At 38.6% G+C, this 22,226-nt stretch overlaps 1 protein-coding gene across 10 annotated transcripts in view; it reads right to left on the reverse strand.

The window, feature by feature from the left end:
- Nucleotides 1-271: 271 nt before the first annotated feature.
- The window catches only part of TBC1D1 (TBC1 domain family member 1), a 120,853-nt gene continuing 98,898 nt past the window's right edge, over nucleotides 272-22,226 (reverse strand). For all 10 annotated transcript variants that reach the window (XM_049835201.1, XM_049835248.1, XM_049835229.1 and 7 more), the window contains 6 exons: nucleotides 19,797-19,955; nucleotides 12,760-13,004; nucleotides 12,158-12,317; nucleotides 7,747-7,916; nucleotides 4,698-4,868; nucleotides 272-2,361 (listed from right to left, as the gene is read on the reverse strand). In XM_049835201.1, the coding sequence (XP_049691158.1) occupies nucleotides 2,161-2,361; nucleotides 4,698-4,868; nucleotides 7,747-7,916; nucleotides 12,158-12,317; nucleotides 12,760-13,004; nucleotides 19,797-19,955 (1,106 nt within the window). In that variant the 3' untranslated portion in view covers nucleotides 272-2,160. The remainder of the gene's footprint in view (nucleotides 2,362-4,697; nucleotides 4,869-7,746; nucleotides 7,917-12,157; nucleotides 12,318-12,759; nucleotides 13,005-19,796; nucleotides 19,956-22,226) is intronic.

The raw sequence follows: 22,226 nt of genomic DNA on the forward strand, positions 1-22,226 counted from the left end.
AAGCAAAACATCACAAAAAGGAATGCATCCCTGGAGTCACGTGGAAGTACTTCACCTTAGTCAATGTATGCAGATGCAGGTCCCAAGATCACAACTGGATCCTTAGCATGTTTAGAAGAGTCTGAGGACTAAGAGTTTTCATTAATAACCACTGTAGATGGTACTGTACTTTCAGGGAGTCTCATTCTACACAGCTTTGAACTGTCACCCCACCAACTATATTTTTTTGGTTTTAAATGTCAAAAAATGTACAAACATAGATGTAGGCATAGATTATTATTATCTTTATTGCTCTTGTTAAAATGTCAGTGTATGAATTATGGCATTATGCTATAAAAATGCAACATTACTGAGTGCTCTAACAGTATGAATTCCATTATGACAAGATTTTAAACATGAAGCATGAGCTTCAATATGGATTTCCAAATAAAAAAACCAAGCCTAAGGGTAAATGGATTAATAATAACTGATTTATGTGAAATTTCAATACTAAGTGAATATAGAGTGGATTTGCAAGAACCAGACACATTTAAGACATGACAGAGTCAAACAAAGCTTCTAGAAATTAAAGAGTAAATTCTCTTTTTATTTTTGACCTACATTAGAGGTATTTGTTCTGCACAGTAGATGAATGTTACAGCTCTCCTATTAAATTACAACAACAATGTGTCAGGTGGATTTGTATGAGAAAAGGAAAAAGCAAAACAAAACCTCTTCTACATTGCCAGTCAGAGAAAAAACTGAGTGTTTTGAAATTTTTAAAATAAACCCATCAATTTAAGAAAAAAAACCCCAAAATAAAAATCACATCTCCTGGGTGAATCTCCACCATAACAAAACACTGATGCCTATTAACTCTATGCTTGGGGACTGAACAAAACTATGGCATTATTCCTAATTCTGAAGCAAACCCAAACAACTGAATATTCATGGCTATTACTGCACTTGTAGCAGTGGTGCTTTAACCAGCCTGAAAACTACTTTCATTGTATTAAGAAAAGTGAGATATATTTTTTTTAACATGTGTAATCTTACTTGAAAGATGCATTGTAAAAAGAATGGTGTTCTAATTCAAACTGCCATACCCTTTATAAAACACTTTAAGCGTATCTGGCACAACATGAAGCTCTTGAAATGCCTCCACTACTTCAGAAAAAGTCTTAAAGAATAACATTTCCCAGAGGATTTGTGGGCACAGAGTACCAAATAAAGGGGGAAAAAAAAATGACAGTGGGCATTAGGTTCCCAGCAAAAGGATGTCTTACATCACACAGCAGATCAGAAATAAATAAGATGAAACTTGAAAAGTCTGAATATAAATCCTTGGATGATGTTGGAAGAGTCACAGGCTTCACCAAATCAATGTCAGTGTATTTTGTTAAGCATAATACAGTTACTATATACAGTATGTTTATCAGATAATGCCAATTAACAATACACTACATTAATGGTTGTTAAACAAAAAATGTACTAAAACAATGTACTTATAAAAACAGATGGCAACCCCCCAATTATGCATAGTTACAGATGATGAAGTCCATCTCTCTGGAGTCCAATGGATTGACACCTTCAAGCATCAGGAAGCAGGTTTCTGAAGCGTAAACAACATAATTAACAGAACCCAGTCAAGCTGTAGGTGAATTACACTGTCAAAAATATCTCCAGTCCAATCACAAAACTCTCTGTAAATGTTACCACTGCATAGCTGCAATAGGGCAGTCATCCATTCAAAGGTTTTACACTGCCATATTTCTTCAAAGGACCTTCTAAAGGATGTGCTATTTAACATGGTGGTGATCTACACACAAACAAAATACGTGATGAACACAAAGCACTTAGGTTTAGAAGCACTTATGGAAGAATCCGTGACATCTTTACAGTGTATTGTGTATGACTGCACGCACTATTAAGTTTCTCCTGCTTATTATTATGTGGCATCTTACTGTTCAAAGTATTTCTACATACTAAGAAGAAAGAGCCTTCTCCCCGAGAAACCAGCTTCTCTGATACGGGAAGCCACCATGCCCGTATCTTGCTTTGCTACAGTAAGGCATGTACAACGAAGGTGACAATGTCAAATCCCCATGGATCATGACAAAAAGACCCAGTTCTTCCCTTTGTTTCTTGCTCAGCTTGTCTGCTCCATTACAACTGTGAACATCAGAAAGCATCCATGTGTTCCTGTCTAGTAAGTAGAGGCTTCCCATCTGTACCACCAATCTTTTTCCGCATCTCTTCCACTGCTTTCAGCAAAGAAGCTCGCTCCTGCTCAAGAGTGAGAATGGACTGCTTCAGTTTGCCTTCATTGGTCAATAGAAGCTCTACTGTTGCTTCAAGGTTTTGGATCTTTCCGTTAGCCACCTTCCAAAGTAAGAAGAAAGAGGGAGGGGGAGGAAGGAAGGGAAGAAAAAACAAAAAGGAAATTCATTAATAACTGAAACCAACTTTAAACTATTTTTTGAGCTACATTAATACACATAAAATACTTTCCAATGAGGACAAATTGCAAAGGTAAATGCAAGTATGAATGTTATTAGAACTGTGTATTTTAGACTACAACTATGGTTTTGCCTATAACAAGAAACTTCCTTCTCTCAACTTGATTGTTTTGATTAGTTCACAATTAAGCTCAGAATATAATGCAAAGTAATGAAATTAGAAAGTTACTAAGTCTGCAAATTATACGTTGGCCAGTGGGGTGAAGTTGCGCGGGAGGAACGGAGAGAAAGGAAAAAGTAAAACTGGTGGGTTGAGATAAAGACAGTTTAACAGAACAGAAAGGAAGAAAATAATAATGACGATGATGATGATAATAATAATAACAACAACAACAACAATAATAATAATAAAAAATTGGAATATACAAAATAAGTGATTCACAATGCAATTGCTCACCACTTGCTGACCGATGCCCAGTTAGTTCCTGAACAGAGATCACCCCAGGCCAACTCCTTCCAGTTTATATACTGGGCATGATGTCACATGGTATGGAATACCCCTTTGGCCAGTTTGGGTCAGCTGCCCTGGCTGTGTCCCCTCCCAACTTCTTGTGCCTCTCCAGCCTTCTTGCTGGCTGGGCGTGAGAAGCTGAAAAATCCTTGACTTAGCCTGAACACCACTCAGCAACAACTGAAAACATCAGTGTGTTATCAACATTCTCCTCATACTGAATCCAAAACATAGCACTATACCAGCTACTAGAAAGAAAATCAACTCTGTCCCAGCTGAAACCAGGACAGGTACTTTGACAAAAGCTGAGATCTGTTCTCAAGTTGTGAGCTGTGAATAAAATTTGGAGGCAAGAGCACTGGATGGTCTTGGCTTTTAGGGAAGTATTTGCCTTTCTGATGAGCTCACTGCCCTTCATGTAAATATGGTGGGTTAAAAAGTTCAGCCTGTGGGGGCAAAATATTGACAAACCATGACCCACATTGTTTGGTGATGCGTTTTCCTCCCATCAGCAATGGGTCACCTTTCACCATAGGAAACGAAGGCTGATGAAGCCCACCTCTAAGACAAAGGGATTGCTCCAACACTACAGACACTTAAGTTCCCCACTATGATGTCAGGTGCTGACCTGCCAGCACTCAGGTGGAGATGAGCTTTGTAGAAACACTGCTTAGGGCTGCAAAGTCTTTAGGGACAGGAGCAGGAGAAGATCCCCTGATGCAGGACATCACATCTTGAATGCCATGCCAGAAATCCCTCTCCCCCATGCTACATTCAACAATTTCCTTGCCCATGTGCCTGGAGCTTTATGAAAATATCTTGCAGAGGAGTACCTCTTCTGACTTCTCCAAGGCTCATTTTAGAACCTGAAACAGGTTCAGGTCTCACAGGATCAGGATTTACAGCTCAAGCAAATTTTTATTAGAAAAGGCAATCTAAGTCTGCACAGTTGGCTAGCTTTAGTCATGATACAGGACCAATGTCTGAGAAACCTGAACTCCTCACCTATTATCTTACAAAGTCTATGGCTTTAACAATAATCAAGAGGCTTGAAATGTCTTCTTCTTACCCTTGAAGTCCCTTTCTCCATCAAACTAAATGCACAGTCAAAAGTTATATAAGTCATGTTGTGTTATGAAGCAGCCAGAAAGCTGAATTCTTGAACAGTTAAGCAAAGAACAAGCCCTGTAGAGACCAGGTGTACTGCCTCTGAAAAAGCTGCAGACTGAACAGGCACCAAGTATATATTAGAAATTATTATTTCACATATTGTCTAAACAATCTGAATAACAGTTTAAAAAATTTTTTTTTTTAAGGAAGAGTATGTCTTTATAGGCAACGTATCCCATATCTGATGTAACTCTATATTGTGACACTGGCATTAGCTTTCCCATTTGTGATAGACTAGTATCACTGCTGTAATAAAGCAGTGACTGAAAACGTAAAAATGAAGTTGAGAAAGCACTTTGTAAGTTTTTAGTCATCTTTTACAGCTATGATTTTAATTACAAGAGAACAGACAGTGCGATGAATCAACTTTTCACTAATTGTAACCATATGCTCTATCTACTCACTCTCAGAATTTCTTCTGCATTTAAAGTTTAAAGGCTAAACTAAAAATTCCAAATGGCTACACTTCAAAATCACTAGACCACATGCCAATCTTTCCTGTGCCTTGGTGTAAGATAGTCTTTTCTGAAAACGTAGATAAATTAGAATGTTAATTAAACATGAAATACAAATTGTACCTGCAGTTCTTCCAGGAGATCAAAGTTTTGTTTGCGCAAGCTGCTGTTTGCCTTTTCTAATTTATCCAATCTCTGATTGTCATTTAAAGATGAATCTATAAGCTCATCCTGAAGCACATGGTATTCAACTTCATAAGCTTGCAACTGCTTGGCAATATCCATTTCAAACACCTGTTGTATATAAAAATATTATTAAGTGCTGTGCAGATCTAAAACATAGCTCATTCAATGCTTTAAAATCGATGGATCTAGACTTAGGTATCTAATCACTGCATACCAAAAAAGGACTTAAGTTTTGGCATTCACATCTCCTACTCTGGAAATGGCAAGATTGAGGCAGTAGAGTGCAATACATTGGCGTTGGATCTACTTAAAAACTTTGCTACTGATTTGCTGTATGACTTCAGCAAAATCACTTACACTGAAGTTTTCAAGAAGTGTAGACTTCATAGGGTATTACCCTTTTTAGATTTCAAATGTAATGCATCTCAGTTTGGTATAAACCCTCCTAGACATACTTGGAATTAGATGTCACTTAAGAAAAGTGTGGTCCATGCCCATGAGCCACATGTGCAAGTGTAAGGCTAAGTAGAATGAAAGCTTTAAATGAAAACCAATAAATGTTGCTAGGTTTATTTTTGATTCTATGGTACTCCTAGTGACTGAAAGAAGATGAAATAATCTATCCTTACACTAGTACACTTAATGGAAACTTTATGTAATGTCAAAGCAGATTTCTATTATTAACTATGAATCACCAAAATGAGTGCTCAGTCTTACACATGAATATTAAGAAAACCCTTTATTTTAAAAGCAGATAAATAAATTGAGGTGCACAGAGTGATCACAAGGAAAAAACTGGGATTGTATTTTCCTTTTCCTAGGTTTTGGCAAACATCTGCCTTCAAATTATTCAGGAAATATGACTCTAATGTCCCTGAGCTAGTTATCTCCTCTGAAAGCAGTGAAAAAGGTGGTAAATTAAAAGGACAAGGGTGTCAATCACAGAACATAGTAGAAACAAAAGTTGATTTAAAAATGCATCTGGAAAATAGCCCAAGAATATAAGTTCAAGGGTTATTCTTTATTTTTAAACCTCTTGTACTTTGTTCCTTTTGAAAATGAGTCAAATACCAAATACTATCTTAAATACCTGTTGAAATAACAAGAGTTATTTCCTATTTTATTTATCTGCTTTGTCTACAAGACCTTAACTGTTGGTTATAGTTAAAGAAAACATCAGTTTATGAAATGATTCTGACAGCTATTACTTATGCTATTAAAAAATTCTCTCATAGTTGTATAGATGCAGAAACACACACACTGAGCATCTAAGTACAGAAGACTGAAATACAATTTTAATTTGAGTGTGGTTACACATATGGACCTTTCATCTTCTGTAGATCTAAGCATCTCTAGAGAACACATGCTGTTGAAATTTCAGTAAAACAAATGGTGCAATTCAGCAGGGCGGAATGCTAGTTCCTCTCATGACCTCTGCCACTTCTAGCCTCTGTGCTCTTGGGAAGGGAGGGAAATCCCTGCTGTCATACCCAGAGTATCAAATCTGAAAGGGTTCGGAAACGTGAAGCAAATCAAAAGCTTCACTTGAAAACCAGCTAACTGAAGGCACGTTAGGGCATGTAAACCAAAGGCAACTCTGCAGAAGGTGTGAGGATGGAGATTAGCCCAGGAGCTGTGTATGCACTCCAGGGCTGGTCAAACAGCTGCCTCTCTTCAAAGGCAGCCCTGATCAAAGCAGGGGAAGGGATCTCCCTTCAACTCACTTCTACCTGCCCACTTTAAATTTAGAGCAGTCAGAGCTGCCTAAACAGTTTCTCTCCCTCCTTCTGCTCAAAGCCAGTGGTTTTCTGCAGGTTGCCCAAGCACTGCAAGTCTGCAGAGCTGTGCACTCCAGCCTTTCAGCCTGACAGATAACATACAAACCCCTTTTCCCCCTAGAAATCACTTGCTTTCCTTCCCCTCACACAGGCTTTCTAGTTCTCCCCTCCTTCCTTTGATAGTAAGCACAAGAAGCAATTTTTCTGATCCTAATTTGAGTGCACATCCCCTGGAAGCTTTGCTGCCAGGGATCAGAAGGGAGCCCCTTGCAAGCATTCTGCAGTGTACCGTGCTGCTGCCCGCTTTCTTTATCAAGCCACAGGCTGTGCAGATCTCCTGCAGCCCTTGGTGAGTGGCAGGCATTTGCAGTTCTGCACAGTGCACCCCCCATGTTTTGGACCACAAAAGGCCTTCAGAAAAACAGGCTAAAACACATCTTCTACTTGCCTGATGCAAATTAGATGTCAAGTGTAACAGTTAGGGTTTCTAAACAGGCAAGCCTTAACTGCAATAACCTGTGATTTTTTCAAATTCCGTAGTTATCATCTGGAGCCTTCTACTAGCTTAACAATATTGCATCATTTTCCTTGTCTGCCGTTTAAAAAAGTATATTGAGGATTCCCAGGTTTTGCTGTCTAGAGTCACTGTTCACTGCAGGAGACTGCACTGCCCCATGTACTCCTGGCAGAAATACAAAGGCACTATTGTAGCATACTGAACCAGCACCATAAAAGCCAGTATAGACAAAGTCAACGTAGGGAGGCTTCTAATTTCATTAAGTAAGGTCATTATTTGTGAGGCTCTTGTAAGTCAATTTTTGCTGCTGAAATGAGACTTGGAGAGCAAGATCCTTTGGAGACAGGAAAACTCAAAAGGGTTTTAGCCCACCTTGCTGCTTTTTTTGTGGAATGCACTGCATATGGGCTACAACATTGCTACCAGTAACATTGTTGCACACTTAAAAGTAAAAAAGTAAACTCATTTTCATTAAAGGCTTCATAAAGGGACCATAACCAACATGTAGATGTATGAATACAGAAGTATTATTCAAGTCATATGCTTCCAAAAGTTTTCAACATCTTCAGAACTACAGTAATAGAATTCTCAGCTTGAAGTAACACAATACACTGTTGTGGTTTTTCTGTCAAGAACTTGGTAAAAAGAGCATTCCTTTGCATACTACTCATATTTTCAGATTATTTCATACCTGACTAATGGTCTTTTCCATCTGTACCAAACCCAAGTTGGGAAGAGTACTTTTAATAAAATCAACAATAGTTTCTAGGTTCTCATGCTGCAGAATCAAGGGCTTGTGGCTTCCCAAAAGGCTTAAAGCCACTTTAAATATAGCCTCTGATCCTTGAAGAAAGAGCATATCTGTGAAAACAAAGAAAAAACAGAGTACATCAAGCAAGCACATCTTATCACAAGAATATTAAAACAGTAAAATGTCCAAGAACAACAACTTCTCATAGGAGTGATCTGGAGGCTAGATATACTGCGCCAAACACATGCTTTTGTTACTGTGGCTGTGGCTTCAGAAGTTTTACAGGATCAGGATTATTACTGTGAATAGCACACTTGACTAAAACAATCAATTATTAATTTGTTTAGCGAGTTTTCATCCAAGAAATCCAGTTCAAATTTAAGCTAAGTACACAATAAACCAGGCAGTCACGTTTGTCAGTGTTGCCACTTTTTGTGCATTTAAGTTTTGTGCGATTTTTTCTTTTGAGATGTTAATGGGAATCTGAATTTGAATAGAATTCTAATCCCAATGCCATTTAAAAATCCTAATACAACAGGCAAAAACTACACCTGAAGACACAGCCAAAGATCTGAAGTTCTGTTCTTTTCCCATCTGGTGGAGAAAGCTATAAAATCTCAGTTAATACAACACTGAGCACATGAGGCTAAATGTGCACTTTCCAGCAGCCTCGAGTTTCATGTGCATGTGCTTATTTTTAGTTTGTGTCTCAACCACTTATGTTAATATTCTAATAACTACATTAATAAGTACCCTGAAATCTAGTAATACAGCTTAAGTGTTAATACTGCAGGTGGCCCTGCAATGACAGCACCTGGCATACATTCAAGCACACTGAAACCACAGTATATAGTGACCTTTCAATGCAACTTCCTTTCTTTTCTTTTCCTTTACAAAATGCCTATGTCTTTATAGAACAAAAAAAAGAAGACTGTAATGAAAGCATCAGACAAGAAACCCATCTTCACAAACCCATCTGTCCACAGTATAAACAGCATTGCCCTGCATTTGACTTTCCTGCTACTATAACTCAGAATCTGCTCCTGGTTTTACTGAGGGACTCGCTACAGGCAAAAGCATCTAACATATGAAACAATACTGATGGAGGAAAAGGAAGATAAGATACTGTGGTTTTATTCCACATTTCCTAAATATATTTTTATTTTTAAAGGGCTTCTCTCTTGTTCTTTCCCTTCTTTGTATTTGAAGCTGTGAATGAAGTCACAATCACTTAAGTAGCACAATTGACACCAAATAAACAGTATGTTTTAATGATAAAAAAAGAATAAGAATAAAGAGAGAGAGAAAAAAAAAACCACCACACGGTAAGGGAAACAACTACTAGCAAACCCACAGGTATCTCTGATGTAGTAAAGAACATATGAAAACACTGGCTAACTGCCTTTCTTAGTAAAAGCAACCTCTCTTTCCAAATTTGTATCATAATGAAATTCCCCCTTGTGCTCTTTTGCCTCTGATGTTGAAGCCATAACTCATTTCACTTCTCTCTCTCTCTGAGAAAGAAAAGCACAAGTAATAACTAACCATAAATCTTGCACTTTGCCACCATTTGTCCTAAAAGTGGTGTAAATTTTTTTCAAGTCTGATTCAATGTGAAGTCCAAAGGTAGGAATGATTGAAAAGCGGTAACAGTGCAAGCATTTGCCTCAATTCGCTATTGAAACTGAAAACTATGGGAATGCTGAAGAACAGCTAGGAAAAAGTGAAAAAAACAGAGCTGAAAATAATGCATATTTATGATTCAGCACCTGCCCCATAAAGACACGTAGATTAACTCAAGGTGACCTATAAGTTGTTAATGAATGTCTGTATGAGCTGAGCTGGTAATATATGGCTGAAAACCCCCTCTCATTTAAAATAGCAAATACTTAACAAAGACCTGTTTGTTATCCACTCCTCACACTTCCCGTTAAGTGGGCTGCCAGCCAATGACAGTACAGTGAAGGTACCCAAATTAATGTCAGCATGACTGGCAGCCTACAGGATTAAAAAAAAATCAAGTTTTATCTACAATCTTGAAACAAAATAAACACTATTCTACCAAGTCTCCTCCATTAATAAGTAAATAGGAGTATTAAAAAGAACATCTTTGTTGATGCTGTATTTTCATTAGATCCTGCACAGGAGGCGTGTTGAAAGTTTGGACAGATAATTAAAAAGTTAAAAGGAGTTTTGCTATTTGACTCATAAAACAGTTTTTGGGTTAACCTCTTTCTAGCCCACTTCTTTTACATATTGCTTGTAAGATGCTTGCAAAAAGTACGCTCTACGGAAATCTAAAGGAAGTGGTCTGTTATAATTATATTATTAAATAGCAGTGGGGCTTCAAAGATCGATGGTTCAGAGATACCATGTTAGAAAATGGCAGTGCAATGTTACAGTCGTAGTAACCTATACATGAGTTACTTCAACATTAAAAGGCAACATTCTTTCATCCCAAGCATTCTAATAAGTGGGCAATGAATATATATGTATGTTCTGCAAAAGCGTGTGAACACATGGGTCAGAACTGATCAGATCCTAACTTGCCACGCTGCCAATGACAGCTCCTAGCAAAGTGACAGGTCTAGCCTTTTTTTACATTTATAGTTGTGTTTCAGAGTCTTTAGCATGGGTGAAGATGAGATTTTACTTTCTAATGTAAAAGAATGACCAATGTTCTCCACTTACATAGCTTCCACTAAAGGAAATTACTAAATACTTTGAAACATTAAAAACTGCAAGTGTTGGTCATGCTGGACTTTTTCTCTAAAAAACATCAGAGATTTTAAAGAGGTGACAGTTTCAGTCACACATGCTTTCTGTTCTTGACCTAAATCAGTCCTGTGAAGATCATGCATCTATGCCTTCAATTCTAATGCAAAATCTTTACTTTCTAAAGCCCTACAATCCTCCAATGACAGAAAAATACTAATTTGTGTATTAAAGCAGAAATCCAAATATACTGGATACACAAGGCACTTTACCATTACTGCAGTCAATTGTCCAATTCAAAGACTATTCTTATCATTTACAATACTCTGAACGATTAAGAATAATTGAAAGATGAACTGATTATAAACTCAGTACATGACACTCACATACAGCACTTCATTTTATTCCTACAGATTATTACTCTCAGCTAGATGCTTGTTGAGGTACATTAGCCTACTTTGGACTGTTCCAGGAAATTTTTTTTTTCCCTGGAGTTAAGATGCTAATCACAGAACATGTAGTTCTACTTAGCTACACACCATCCTTTTCACTGCGACTTCTTCTAGCACTACTTTTGGCATGTCCTTAAACAGAAACAAGACAGGATTCCTGTTGGTTCTTCTTGGAATCCATATTCATTATTTGTTATTGTGGTAGATGTGACTATAATTTTTTAAGTCAGGAAAGTGTGAATATTAACACCCTAATAAAGAATTGCTTCATTATATCTCTTAAGTGAGACCGACTGAGGAAAATGAAAATAGCTTCTCATTAGAAGAGAGGAATCGGGGGGGAAAAGCTCCAATCCAGCCTTCTTATCATGGATGAACAACTACCATATAATGAAATTGAAAAACAAACAACTGAAAAGGAAATAAAGCATATTCTCAAATACCAAACAATCTATGAAATATACATCTGTAAGATAGCATTAAGGTAAATTCTTAATTGGAGTTTAATTAAAAAAAGAGAACTTTACTTCTGTAGATTCTAAAAATAGGTAACAGAATTGACTTTAGAGCCTAAACCTCATATGCTTCCAAACATTTTCAGAACGTGAGATTATCAATCAGGCTAAAATTGTAAGGATAAGAAACACTAGTTTAAAGCCTCTATGTTTCTGCAGAGTAAATCCATAATTAAACTGCAAGGGCCATCTCTGTGTGTGTTTTAAAAATATAACCCTCAAAATAATTTTCCACTGACACTGTTGAAGACAGTGATAACAGAGTAAATGGATGTATTTCTTAGATGATGCCTTTGTGACATCTCTTTTCAGCTTGAAACTAACTGTAAGTGTTGAATTGCCATTGTCATAACACCATGCCTTCACGGCATCAAATTTTACATCTTCTCTACAAGGGGTTACAGAGTGGGAAAACGTAACAATGAGGATGAAAAGACAGGACAGTTTGGGACTGTCATATGCTTTCCTCCTCTCTCTTTTTTTACATTTTACTGTAAATACTACATGCTCCATAAGATGACCTCTGTTACTATTGATGAAGAGAAGAAGAACAAGTAAAATATTTCTCTTGGGTGTCTGAAACAAGTTGGATAATAATGCTGTTCCTAACAAGAGGATTCCAAATATAAGACTTCAAAAAGAACAGATAGAAGTTTTATGAAGAATTACCAAACACTCTGGCTACAAATCCAAGTGGAAACTGGGATGCAAACATGGTGAGAAACCAGGGAGCAGCATAGAGGCTGGGGCCAATCTCATGTTCCTCTAGGTGGTTATAGAGATCTCGATGGTAGTCATGAAGAAGTCGAGACAGTTGATACATCTGGATCTGCATGGAATAAGAACAAAGAGACTAAAGATAAACATGTTTTAACACTCATAGTAACAAAGTCCATGCTTCATGCTCTTACTAGAAGAAGATACTTGTCAATTGACGTTTGGACGGAATGTTGTGAAGAAAAGCAATACTCAGAAGCCACCTAAAAGACCCAGGATGGGTCACCTGTGAACCTATGACAGGGTCATTTGCAGCGTCATTTGAACCTCATACAACACGTAACAGAATTCTTCCTATTTATGGTTTTCATAGTTTCCCCAGTAGTCTTTTTATTTGAAAATAGTGCATTTAAGATGATGTATTCTTTTCCCAGATTATCCTTCCCCATTTTTGAGAACTGATTTTAAGTCCAAGTCCAGATTTTGATCACACTATCTATATTGCATTATGATTTAACATTAGCATCCTTTTATTAGAAAAAATGAAATCATACCTGTAAAATTGTCATGTCAGGACGATATTGTTTTCTCAGGCCCATGTCAAACATGAGAAACTTCAGCATTTTAAAAGCATCTTCTTCACTCATATGAAGTAGTAAAACTCCTGCTACAAAACTAAGGCCCTGGCAATATCCTACTTCCTGGTCCAGAAGCGAATAGGCCTTCAAAATATTGTAGAGTGACAGCTGCCCAGCTCCCAGCTGTGCTGAGAAGTACGGATGTGTTGGAAATGTGCGGCCTGTGAAAACAGCTGAAGTTAGTGACTTAAACTAAAAAATAAACAAAAAAACCCCCCAACCTTGCCATGTTATCAAATTAAACAGTCTTTCAAAAAGGTAGATTCTGAGTCAACCCACAGGAAGACCATATGAAAGTTAACAATACAAAACAATTGACTCCTATACTCTACTACTGTTTTGTTACAGTAGTTGCAAAATTAATTTAGAAATTGTCAGGGGAATGGGGACAGTCTGTTGTTTGGAACAGCTGAGTAACTGGTTCTTAAGACTGGCCCTTGATCAGTTTGTGGGAGACTTGATTCAGTGGCTCAACGAGTCACCCAGTCCTCTTGATTAAAAAGTGTTAGCTTTTAGACAACTATTAGGATCCAGGCACAGACTTAGAACATCTGAGCTCTGTGGGTCGGGGCCCCTTTCCTTTCTTTTTTCTTCTTGTCTTTTTTTCCAGTAAATGTGTCTTTTGTCACCTCCCTCCTTGCCTTGGTCCTTCCCAGTCTTATGGGTCCTTCCTGCTTTCCTGCAGCATGAAGCTCAGACTCTTCCATGAGCTGATCCAGTTCACTAACCTGGCAGAAAAATCCCCTTTTACATGGGGTTAGTTATTCTCCCCTGTCACTCAGCTGTGTCAGCTCCAGGAGGCATCCCATGAGCACCAGCACAAGTCACAAGTGCTTGGAGAGTGGGAGTAGGTTGTTGGAGCAAACTTTTCTCTTGGTAGCAATGGGTTTTGGATCTATTCCCACATCTCTTTAAACCCCACCCTAAGGTAAACTATACTAATTGTAGAGCTGTAGGAGCACAACTGAGCCACTTCCAGTCCTTCAGTTCTAGAACAAGATGGTGACTTCCACCTCAGACTGGCTTATCTGTAAACTTTCATACAGAGCTGGAACCCATGTCCTTAAACCAAACCAATCCAACTAGGTAACTTTCACAATCAGTTTGACCCACAGTATTTACTCAGCAAGTAAAAACTCAATTTGTCTTTTTTTCTGCAGCCCTTACAATATCAAGAATTCTGTAGCTATGTATGTGCTATGATACATACTACAGACATATTATATGAGAGTGCAGCTAATGGAGGCAGCCAAAAGACACAGCACTTTGTGCAGCAGTTTCTGGGCTTTGCTTCTTCAAGCTCTTGAGCATCTGGATACTTTGTCCGGGATCGTCAGGGGACTCCTGGGAACCTGGAAGTACTGCTGCTGGCAGGTAAGGCTGAGGCTGTGGTAAGGGTAGCTCTGGCAGCTTCTAACCAACCCTCATCAGCTGTCCTTGATGACAGGGTGCCATAGCCTTTGTTCTAGCTGATCCCTGATTAGGGAGGGTCATTAATGAGTGCACCCTCAGCAAGCCTGCAGGTGATACAAAACTGGGAGGAGTGGCAGATACACCAGAGGATCGTCCTGCCATTCACAGGGACCTTGACAGGCTGAAGAAATGGGCTGACAGGAACTTCATGAACTTCAACAAAGGGTAGCACAAAAATCTTGCAGCTAGGGAGGAAAAACCCCATGCACCAGTATATGCTGGAGGCCACGCAGCTGGAAGGCAGCTTTGCAGAAAAGGACCTGGTCCTTGCCAAGTTTAACATGAGCCAGCAATGTGCCCTTGCAGCAAAGAAGGCTAATAGTATCCTGGGCTCCATTAGGAGGGCCATTGCCAGCTGTTCGAAGGATGTGATCCTTCCTCTCTACTCAGCACTGGTGAAGCCACACCTGGAGCGCTGTGTCCTGTTCTGGGCTCCCCAGTACAGGAGAGAGATGGACATACTGGAGAGAGTCCAGCAAAGGGCCACTAAGATCATGAAAGGACTGGAGCACCTCTCCTATGAAGAAAGACTGAGTGACCTGGGACTCTTCAGCCTGGAGAAGAAAATGCTCAGGGGGATCTCATCAATGTGCACAAATACCCAGTGGGAGGGAATGAAGAAGAGGGAGCCAGGCTCTTCTCAGTGGTGCCACTGGCAGGACAAGGGGCAATGAGCACAAATTGAAATACTGGAAATTCCACCTAACATAAGAAAATAAATCTTTTTTTATTGTAAGGGTGGTCAACACCAGCACAGGCTGCCTAGAAAGGTTGCGGAGTCTCCATCTATGGACATATTCAAAACCTGAGGGAACATGGTCCCGAGCAACCTGCTTTAGATTACCCTGCTTTGAGCAGAGGGGTTGGACTAGATGGTCTCAAGAGCTCCCTTCCAACCTCAACCACTCTGTGATTCCGTGAACAGACACATTAAAGGCTTCACTTCTACGGATTTTTTTTTTCGAAAACTTTTCCAAAAGTAAATATTTTCATTTCTAGGAAAAAAACTCCCCCCCTATCAGATTTCCCCTGTGAAATACCTCAATGGAGAAGAAATTGGAATGCTTCTTTTGTTCTAGTATTAAGTGAAACTTGTTTTTTGGCCACCCACTTGTTAAATACCACCCCACCCTTTAGCTCCTGGAACGCTGCTGTGCTGCCAGATAATATCAGAGCTCCTGTTTCAAGAAGACAGAGCCCAGGCAGAGTCCTCCTGCCATCTGGTAGCTGTTCTACCTTGTCACATGGGATGCTGGCATTCAGTTCCTGAGCATGTTGCCCCTTGGCCAAGAAGTCACAGAGTTGAATGTTACAGACAAAATATTTCTAACTTCCAAATGAGAAGGAGCTCGTGTTCCTTTGCAAAGGAATCCTCTGTCTGAATGACAGATTATTACAGCATGGTCGAAAGACAGACCTGTACTGCCTTGCTTACACAGCAAGGCTCCTTTCATATAAGTCATGAAGAAAAGTTACAAGCTGACAAGAATAAAAAATGCAAGGAAGTTCTAAAAAACAGTAAATGGAGGAGGAGCAGAACTGCTAAACTCACAAGCTGATTTGTTTCCGAGTGCCCTGGTGATGACTTAACTAAGCATTTTATCTTTTACTTAGGAGCAAACAACTCCTGGCCCTGCTGAAAAGAGACTCTAAATGAACCTCAAGAGTGCCAGAATAAGAAAGTAAGTACTTATGACTTTATTTTTGAAATGTAATAAAAGAAAACATAATTTTCTACTGTGCTCAGCAAATAGTCAGTGATGAGTACAGTCGTTTCCTACACTGAGAGCATCTGGAAGTCAATTTACCCTACCTTAGTGAGAGAAGATATCATTTACTGAACATGACTTTGGTGTTCAGGACCTGAAATCCCCAGTGACTGCAGTGGTTATGCAGGTGGTGCCACAAAAGGAAACACATAAAAAAGCCTTCAGGGAATTGTGACTTTGTTCTTGTCCATGTAATGAAATGGCACTGTGACATGTAAAATGGGCCAGGAAAGTGGCTGCTGTACCTTACCTCTGCATCCAGATGCACGCTGCTGTCCTCATTCTCCAGAAGCACTATTTACAGCTGAAGATGCAGCTATTCAACTAAGTGTGAGCAATACTATTACGGCATTGGCTCATACTGTTTTAGCAAGACCTCTCTAGCTTAATTTTGGTAAGTTTTTTTAAATATTATAACCGCATGTTGCAAGAACATAGGTTTTTCGCAAGGGAGAAGTGAATGCTTTCAGAAGGATTCTTAAGAGATTTAAGAGAAAACTCTCCTGATAGCCTGAAGGTACACGTCAGAACATGCAAATTCCTTCTAGCTGCCTATCTGGTTATGCTCTCTGTTACTGTGCAGCACTACTCTATTTCAATGTGAATCACTAGGAAACTAGGAAGCCTTCAGCTTCCTAGTGTCATGTTACTGAAATAATAGGGCCCAATCCTTCCCTCAGCTAATGAGCTAGCAAATAGCTCCCCAGCAAAAACAACACTTTGCATGAAAACCACCATGAAGTTACCAATTTGCCAACACATGCAGTCATTTGTTTCTACAAGCAGAGCATACAGCTAAGATGAGAAAGTATTCATGTGCAGAACCAGGCAGAAAATATGAACAGCTTGCTGAGCCAGCAAGCCCCAGTCTGCTGTGTGAGCCAACCAAACTCAGACTGACTGTGCTCCCTACTGTCCAGGAGTTGTCCCACCCCCCTCACCTCCGCTGAAGGTGTGCAATTCACTAACTCAGCACAAAACTATTCACCCCTTACTGAGGCACTTCAGTGCGACAGAATCCCGATGTTCATTGCCAGGTGTATCAACACCAGGTATGCTGACTTGATCGATAGGTACTTGCTAGCAAATGATCTCTGGCTGCATATGTCTTTCTCAAAAACAAAAGATGGGTTCTGGCGCTGTGCGATCCAGGGGAATTCCTAGAATTGGTGTGACAAAGTCCGGAGGGAAACAATTTACCTACATTGCAACTGACTATTCCCAGCTGGCATTAAGGCTGCTTGGAGTGTTACTTTCCCAGTGCCAAGCTGAAACCTAACAGGCCTGTCAAGTAGGGGAAAGTGAAGGTGGCATCGACCATCACCCTCCCCACCTCAGTTGACACCAGTTTCTGCAGAAACATGCCTGTTCCACCAGATTCTTGTTTTCTATGCACTGCCTTGATATTTTGACTCACTCTACCAAGTGTTGCAAAAAAGGAGAAAATATCCTTGTTTACCATATAAAGCTTAGGTCACCATCTAAATTTGACAAATCTTCTCACAGTTCAGTACCTGCTGAAGACAGTCTGCACATTGAGTTATTAAGCAATAGGTGCCCCTGGACAGCTCTGGGTATAGGTGATCAGGCAATTCTTCCATGTGGAAGAAAAGGGGTATAGCCTTTCATTTGTAATGAAAAATACTCAAATACTGTTTGAGTTGTTATAAAGAGCAGAATTATGATGGGACAACTCTGTACTACTTCTTTGCAGAAAAGACGTAAGTGAAAATAATACAATAGGCATTAATCATTCAGATCAAACCAAGTACAGATTTTCCCATAAATTTTTATCATTCTATCACATGACATTTGGTTACTTGCAGTGCATAACTTCCCCTGATGGGAGTTTTTCATGGCAAATTCATTTAATCAAACTTAGTGATTATGGACCTCTCAAATTGCCCCACACAAATCCTCAGACCCAAATCACACACCCCACAACACAAGCCTGTTTTAAGTTCTGTTATGCTTTGGAAGATATTATTAATTTTTATCCTTTATTAGGAAAGAACATAAGCAACACTGCATTAATTGTGGGATTATCCTACACGCAAGAGCTGGGATCCTCTTGGTAAAACATCAGCTCCTGGTTTCTCAGAAAATAAACTGAATTAAAATATCCAAGGGAGGAGAAAACAATATCTTAAAATATTATCCACAACTGTATATTCATGAGGATCATCTGTAGATTATCTGTAGAAACTTCCAATTCAGCCACATACCAGTGATGTGTTATAAACTTGCATCAGATGGCTTACATTCAAACACATATACTTTTGCCAGGGTAAACGTTAGACATGTGAACATCTGACTCAACAATCGCATATATTTGAATAATTAGTGTCACATTAGAATGCTTTAATGACTGCAACAGATTCCACAGAATACTTAACCCAGATAAGGAGCAGCCATGTGCTGCCTGGGGGCAGGACTGGAGAGAAAACGGAACAGCCTTCATGAGGGAAGATGGAGAAGATGCCAAAAAGTACCTCTGTGAGGTCTACGAAACAAATGGCTGACTTGTGAGAGTTTCTGAGATGGAGAGGTTGCTCATACTGATACAGACCTTAACAAAACCATCTGGGAGCAGCAACAACCAGAGACAGTAACAATGCTTAATACTGATCCACATCTTACAGAGCATACTGACTTTTGGTCTTTCTAAATGTTCCTGGGTTTCATTATGGTCATAGTCTAGCAGTGGCAAGAGTCAATCAACAAAAGACAATCTCACACAAGGGAACTAAAAGTATTAAAGAAAGAGGCCCAGGAAAAGTAAAAGGAAGGGTTAAGAATGGCATAATTTTTTTGAGGTATACAAAGACTGCTATTTTACAATTATCTGAAGCAATCTCTTCTGCTCCTACCCTCAAACAATCATTTCATTCCATTTACATTTCCCTTTCTCATGTTTCCTTCTAATATTAGAAAAAACTTTTTCAGCTTTGAACAATAAAAGTGAGGGAAAATGGAAAACTCGACTCAATAAGAGCAAAAGCCTGCCTGAAGCCCATCTACCAGTCACTTCAAATCTCAGAGCCTTGGTTCCTAACCACTCTCTACTAAACTCAATGGACTATAGTATATGCACCTCCACAGACCAATTCATGGTTCCTAAATTAGGTGTCAGCTACTGCTTAAAATTAGGCAGCGTGAATAACCTGCCTTAAAAAGAGCCTTTTAAAAAAGTATTATTAAAAAGACCTTTTTTCATAATTGTTTTAATACAAGTAAAAATACCAATGGCTAGCAGCTATCCATTTAAAAAAGAAAAAAAGGCAAAGAGCAAAACTTATGCATTATTTCAAGTAGAAGTGTTTAACAGAGACAGCAAACACTGGACATCAGGAATGAATAGCACATGATTCAACAGTCTGCACTTAAATATTGACTTCCTTCCTTGACAATTTGGATTCCATATGCCTGTGGAGTTCACTGTCAGTATCTGAAATACAGATGCGTTACAGTTACATCTAGCAACCTCTTATTACCACAAGTTTCAAAGGATCTCTGTGCTTGAAATGCAGATTTTGCATTTTCCTAATGGTGTCAAGTAATAGTTCTCACTTAAACCAGATTAAAAGCAGTTCTTACCAACAACCTATTATTAAATGGTGAGAGGCTTTTCGTGTGTTACCCTCTTTTATTTAATTCTCTTCCAGAGATCATAAACCCCTTATTTTAATTTCAGATGACTACTGTACTTACCTAGGTCAATAAGTATTGCATGTTGTTGAGAAGTTAGTTGTTTTAGGAGTTCTTTATAAGGTGTGTCCTTTGGTGGTTGTTTACTCGGAAACTGGTGTTTAAGGTGGTATTGCTCTGCTAGAAACTTCCAGATCTCCCCACGGTGGTGACGTGGTACTCCTGAAAGAAGAGAGTCATTAAAACAGTAATTTGTACTCATACTGAAGGTTCAGCTATAGTTGAGTTAACAGGATTGAGGAACTGAAGATCTGTATCTGCTAGATATGCAAGCAGATCCCTATCTGCTAGATCTGTATCTGCTATCTCCAGTAGACCATAGAAGCAGATCAAACTACAGTGCTTATACTTCCTCAACCAATGAAAGACATCAGCATCTTAACAGGAGAGATTTAAGTTAGAAACAGGGTGAGCTGTCTAAGTCTAAGGTTACTGCTTACATCCAGTCTCAGAAGTACCAGAAGAGGCAGCAAAAATTGCAATACTTGCCTCTGAAAAGTTATATGCTGTCCTGGTTTCAGCTGGGATAGAGTTAATTTTCTTAAACCATGGCATATGCTTATATCCCATTTTTCCATGTAAAGTACACAATAAAGCACTGCAATAGAACTAATTAACATTTTTCATTACTATAGCACTGACACTGTTGTTAGGAGTAAGTTTTAGGAAGGTAGGATACACACATACCAAAAGTATAAACAAGTACAAATGAGATGTGATCTAGAGACTACAACAGAAGGCAGATAATCAGAAAGCAAGTTTTGTATTTCTAGTTTTGCTATTGGTTTGCTGAATGACTGGGACACATAAAAATGTTCTAAAGCTTGAATTTCTTTCTCTGTAAAAAAGGACGATACTACTTAACTATTTCACATAGGTAATGGTAGCCTTCATTTGTATCTATACACAAAGCTCTCAAAGTAACAGAAAGGTTATTGTTACACGCATACTTTATTCAGCACAAGACTGGCACTATTAAATCATCTACACAAGAAATCAATACACTATTCTTTGTGAAAGTACTCCGTCTAATCCATGATGTATTGGAACCAGATATTACAGTTTGAAGTAACTTATGGCTTAAAGTTTTTTGGACTGCCTTTTTCTTTTGGTACTTATGTAACATACGGATGACAACAACAATCAGAGAAATCAAAATTGACTCAAGCATACAACTTACATGGAAAGATAACAAAACATATTAAAGCAATTTCACTCCCTTCTCTCATCTAAGCACAAAAGGATATGAATTTATCTCTGCAATACTCATTTTTATGACACTATCATAATCCAGAGACAATTGCTTTAAAATGAAATGCTAGTAGAAATGTATAATATTTGAATCCACATCCCAAGGGTATTTAGAGAACAATTCTGTAAATTACTTTAGGGAACTTAAACCCAATTATCAAAAAGTCTCCAACATGAAATAGTGAGGGAAAGCGCTGTTTCAGACACTGAATGAGCCAGGTTCTCTTTTTCAGATACACATCTAAAATCCCATTACCTTCAGTAAGGTTGAATGTGTCACATAGGGTAGCACTGGCTTAATAGTGCACATTTACAGCTGCAAAACTACAAATTAATTAAAATTCGCTTTAAGGAAGTAGTCAGATATTAAATTTATCTCTGTATTGCTGCATTGTACATGTAAAATAAAGTATTCAGTTTACTACTTCCTAAATGAAAGATGCACTATATTTAAACATGTACTACAGTGTACATTATAGGTCAACACTGTATGTTTGTTATCCTAATTTAAGCCCCATGCTTATCGAAACCTGCATTTCTTACCTGTTTGCCTTGCTAACTCAAGTTATTTTTAATGGTTTTGGTCTAAACTAGAACTTGCTAAACTCAATTTAAATGCATTTTTCATTTCTGCATATGTATGAAATTTGACATCACTCTAAGAACTCTGACACAACTTAGGTCTAAAGAGCAGAGCATAATAATAGCATCAAGAGCTAGGGTTAAATTCCACTTCTACTGGCTATTTGCACGTGCTTTTTATTAGCAATCCGCTAAGCAGGGCTTTATTTATTTATTTACTTATTTTGCATCACTCCAAGTTTTTTAAGTTTTACTTTGAACCCCAACAGAGGCCAGCATCACTGGACTATCAAGCAAACCAAGTTTTTCTCATGCTCAAATACTGACTGGACAGAGCCCTTTACCTATATGAATGGACGGAAACGCGTAATAATGAGCTTTCCTTACTCTGCAGAGATTTGTGCTTGGGGCATTTGATATTGTTAGAAATCTAGACTTACCTAGTCATCTTAAATGGACAATTTGGTTTAACTTGCTTGAATAATTGCATATAGGCAAGTGCAATAGAACTATAAAAACTTCCTTGGAGTAGCCATCTTCACCATTGGCTACATAGAACACTCAGCATAAGGCCTTTGGGTCCAACCATGGCACAAATAA

The sequence above is a fragment of the Accipiter gentilis genome, chromosome 3 (genome assembly GCF_929443795.1).
Source record: "Accipiter gentilis chromosome 3, bAccGen1.1, whole genome shotgun sequence".
In the NCBI taxonomy this organism is placed as follows: Eukaryota; Metazoa; Chordata; class Aves; order Accipitriformes; family Accipitridae; genus Astur; species Astur gentilis.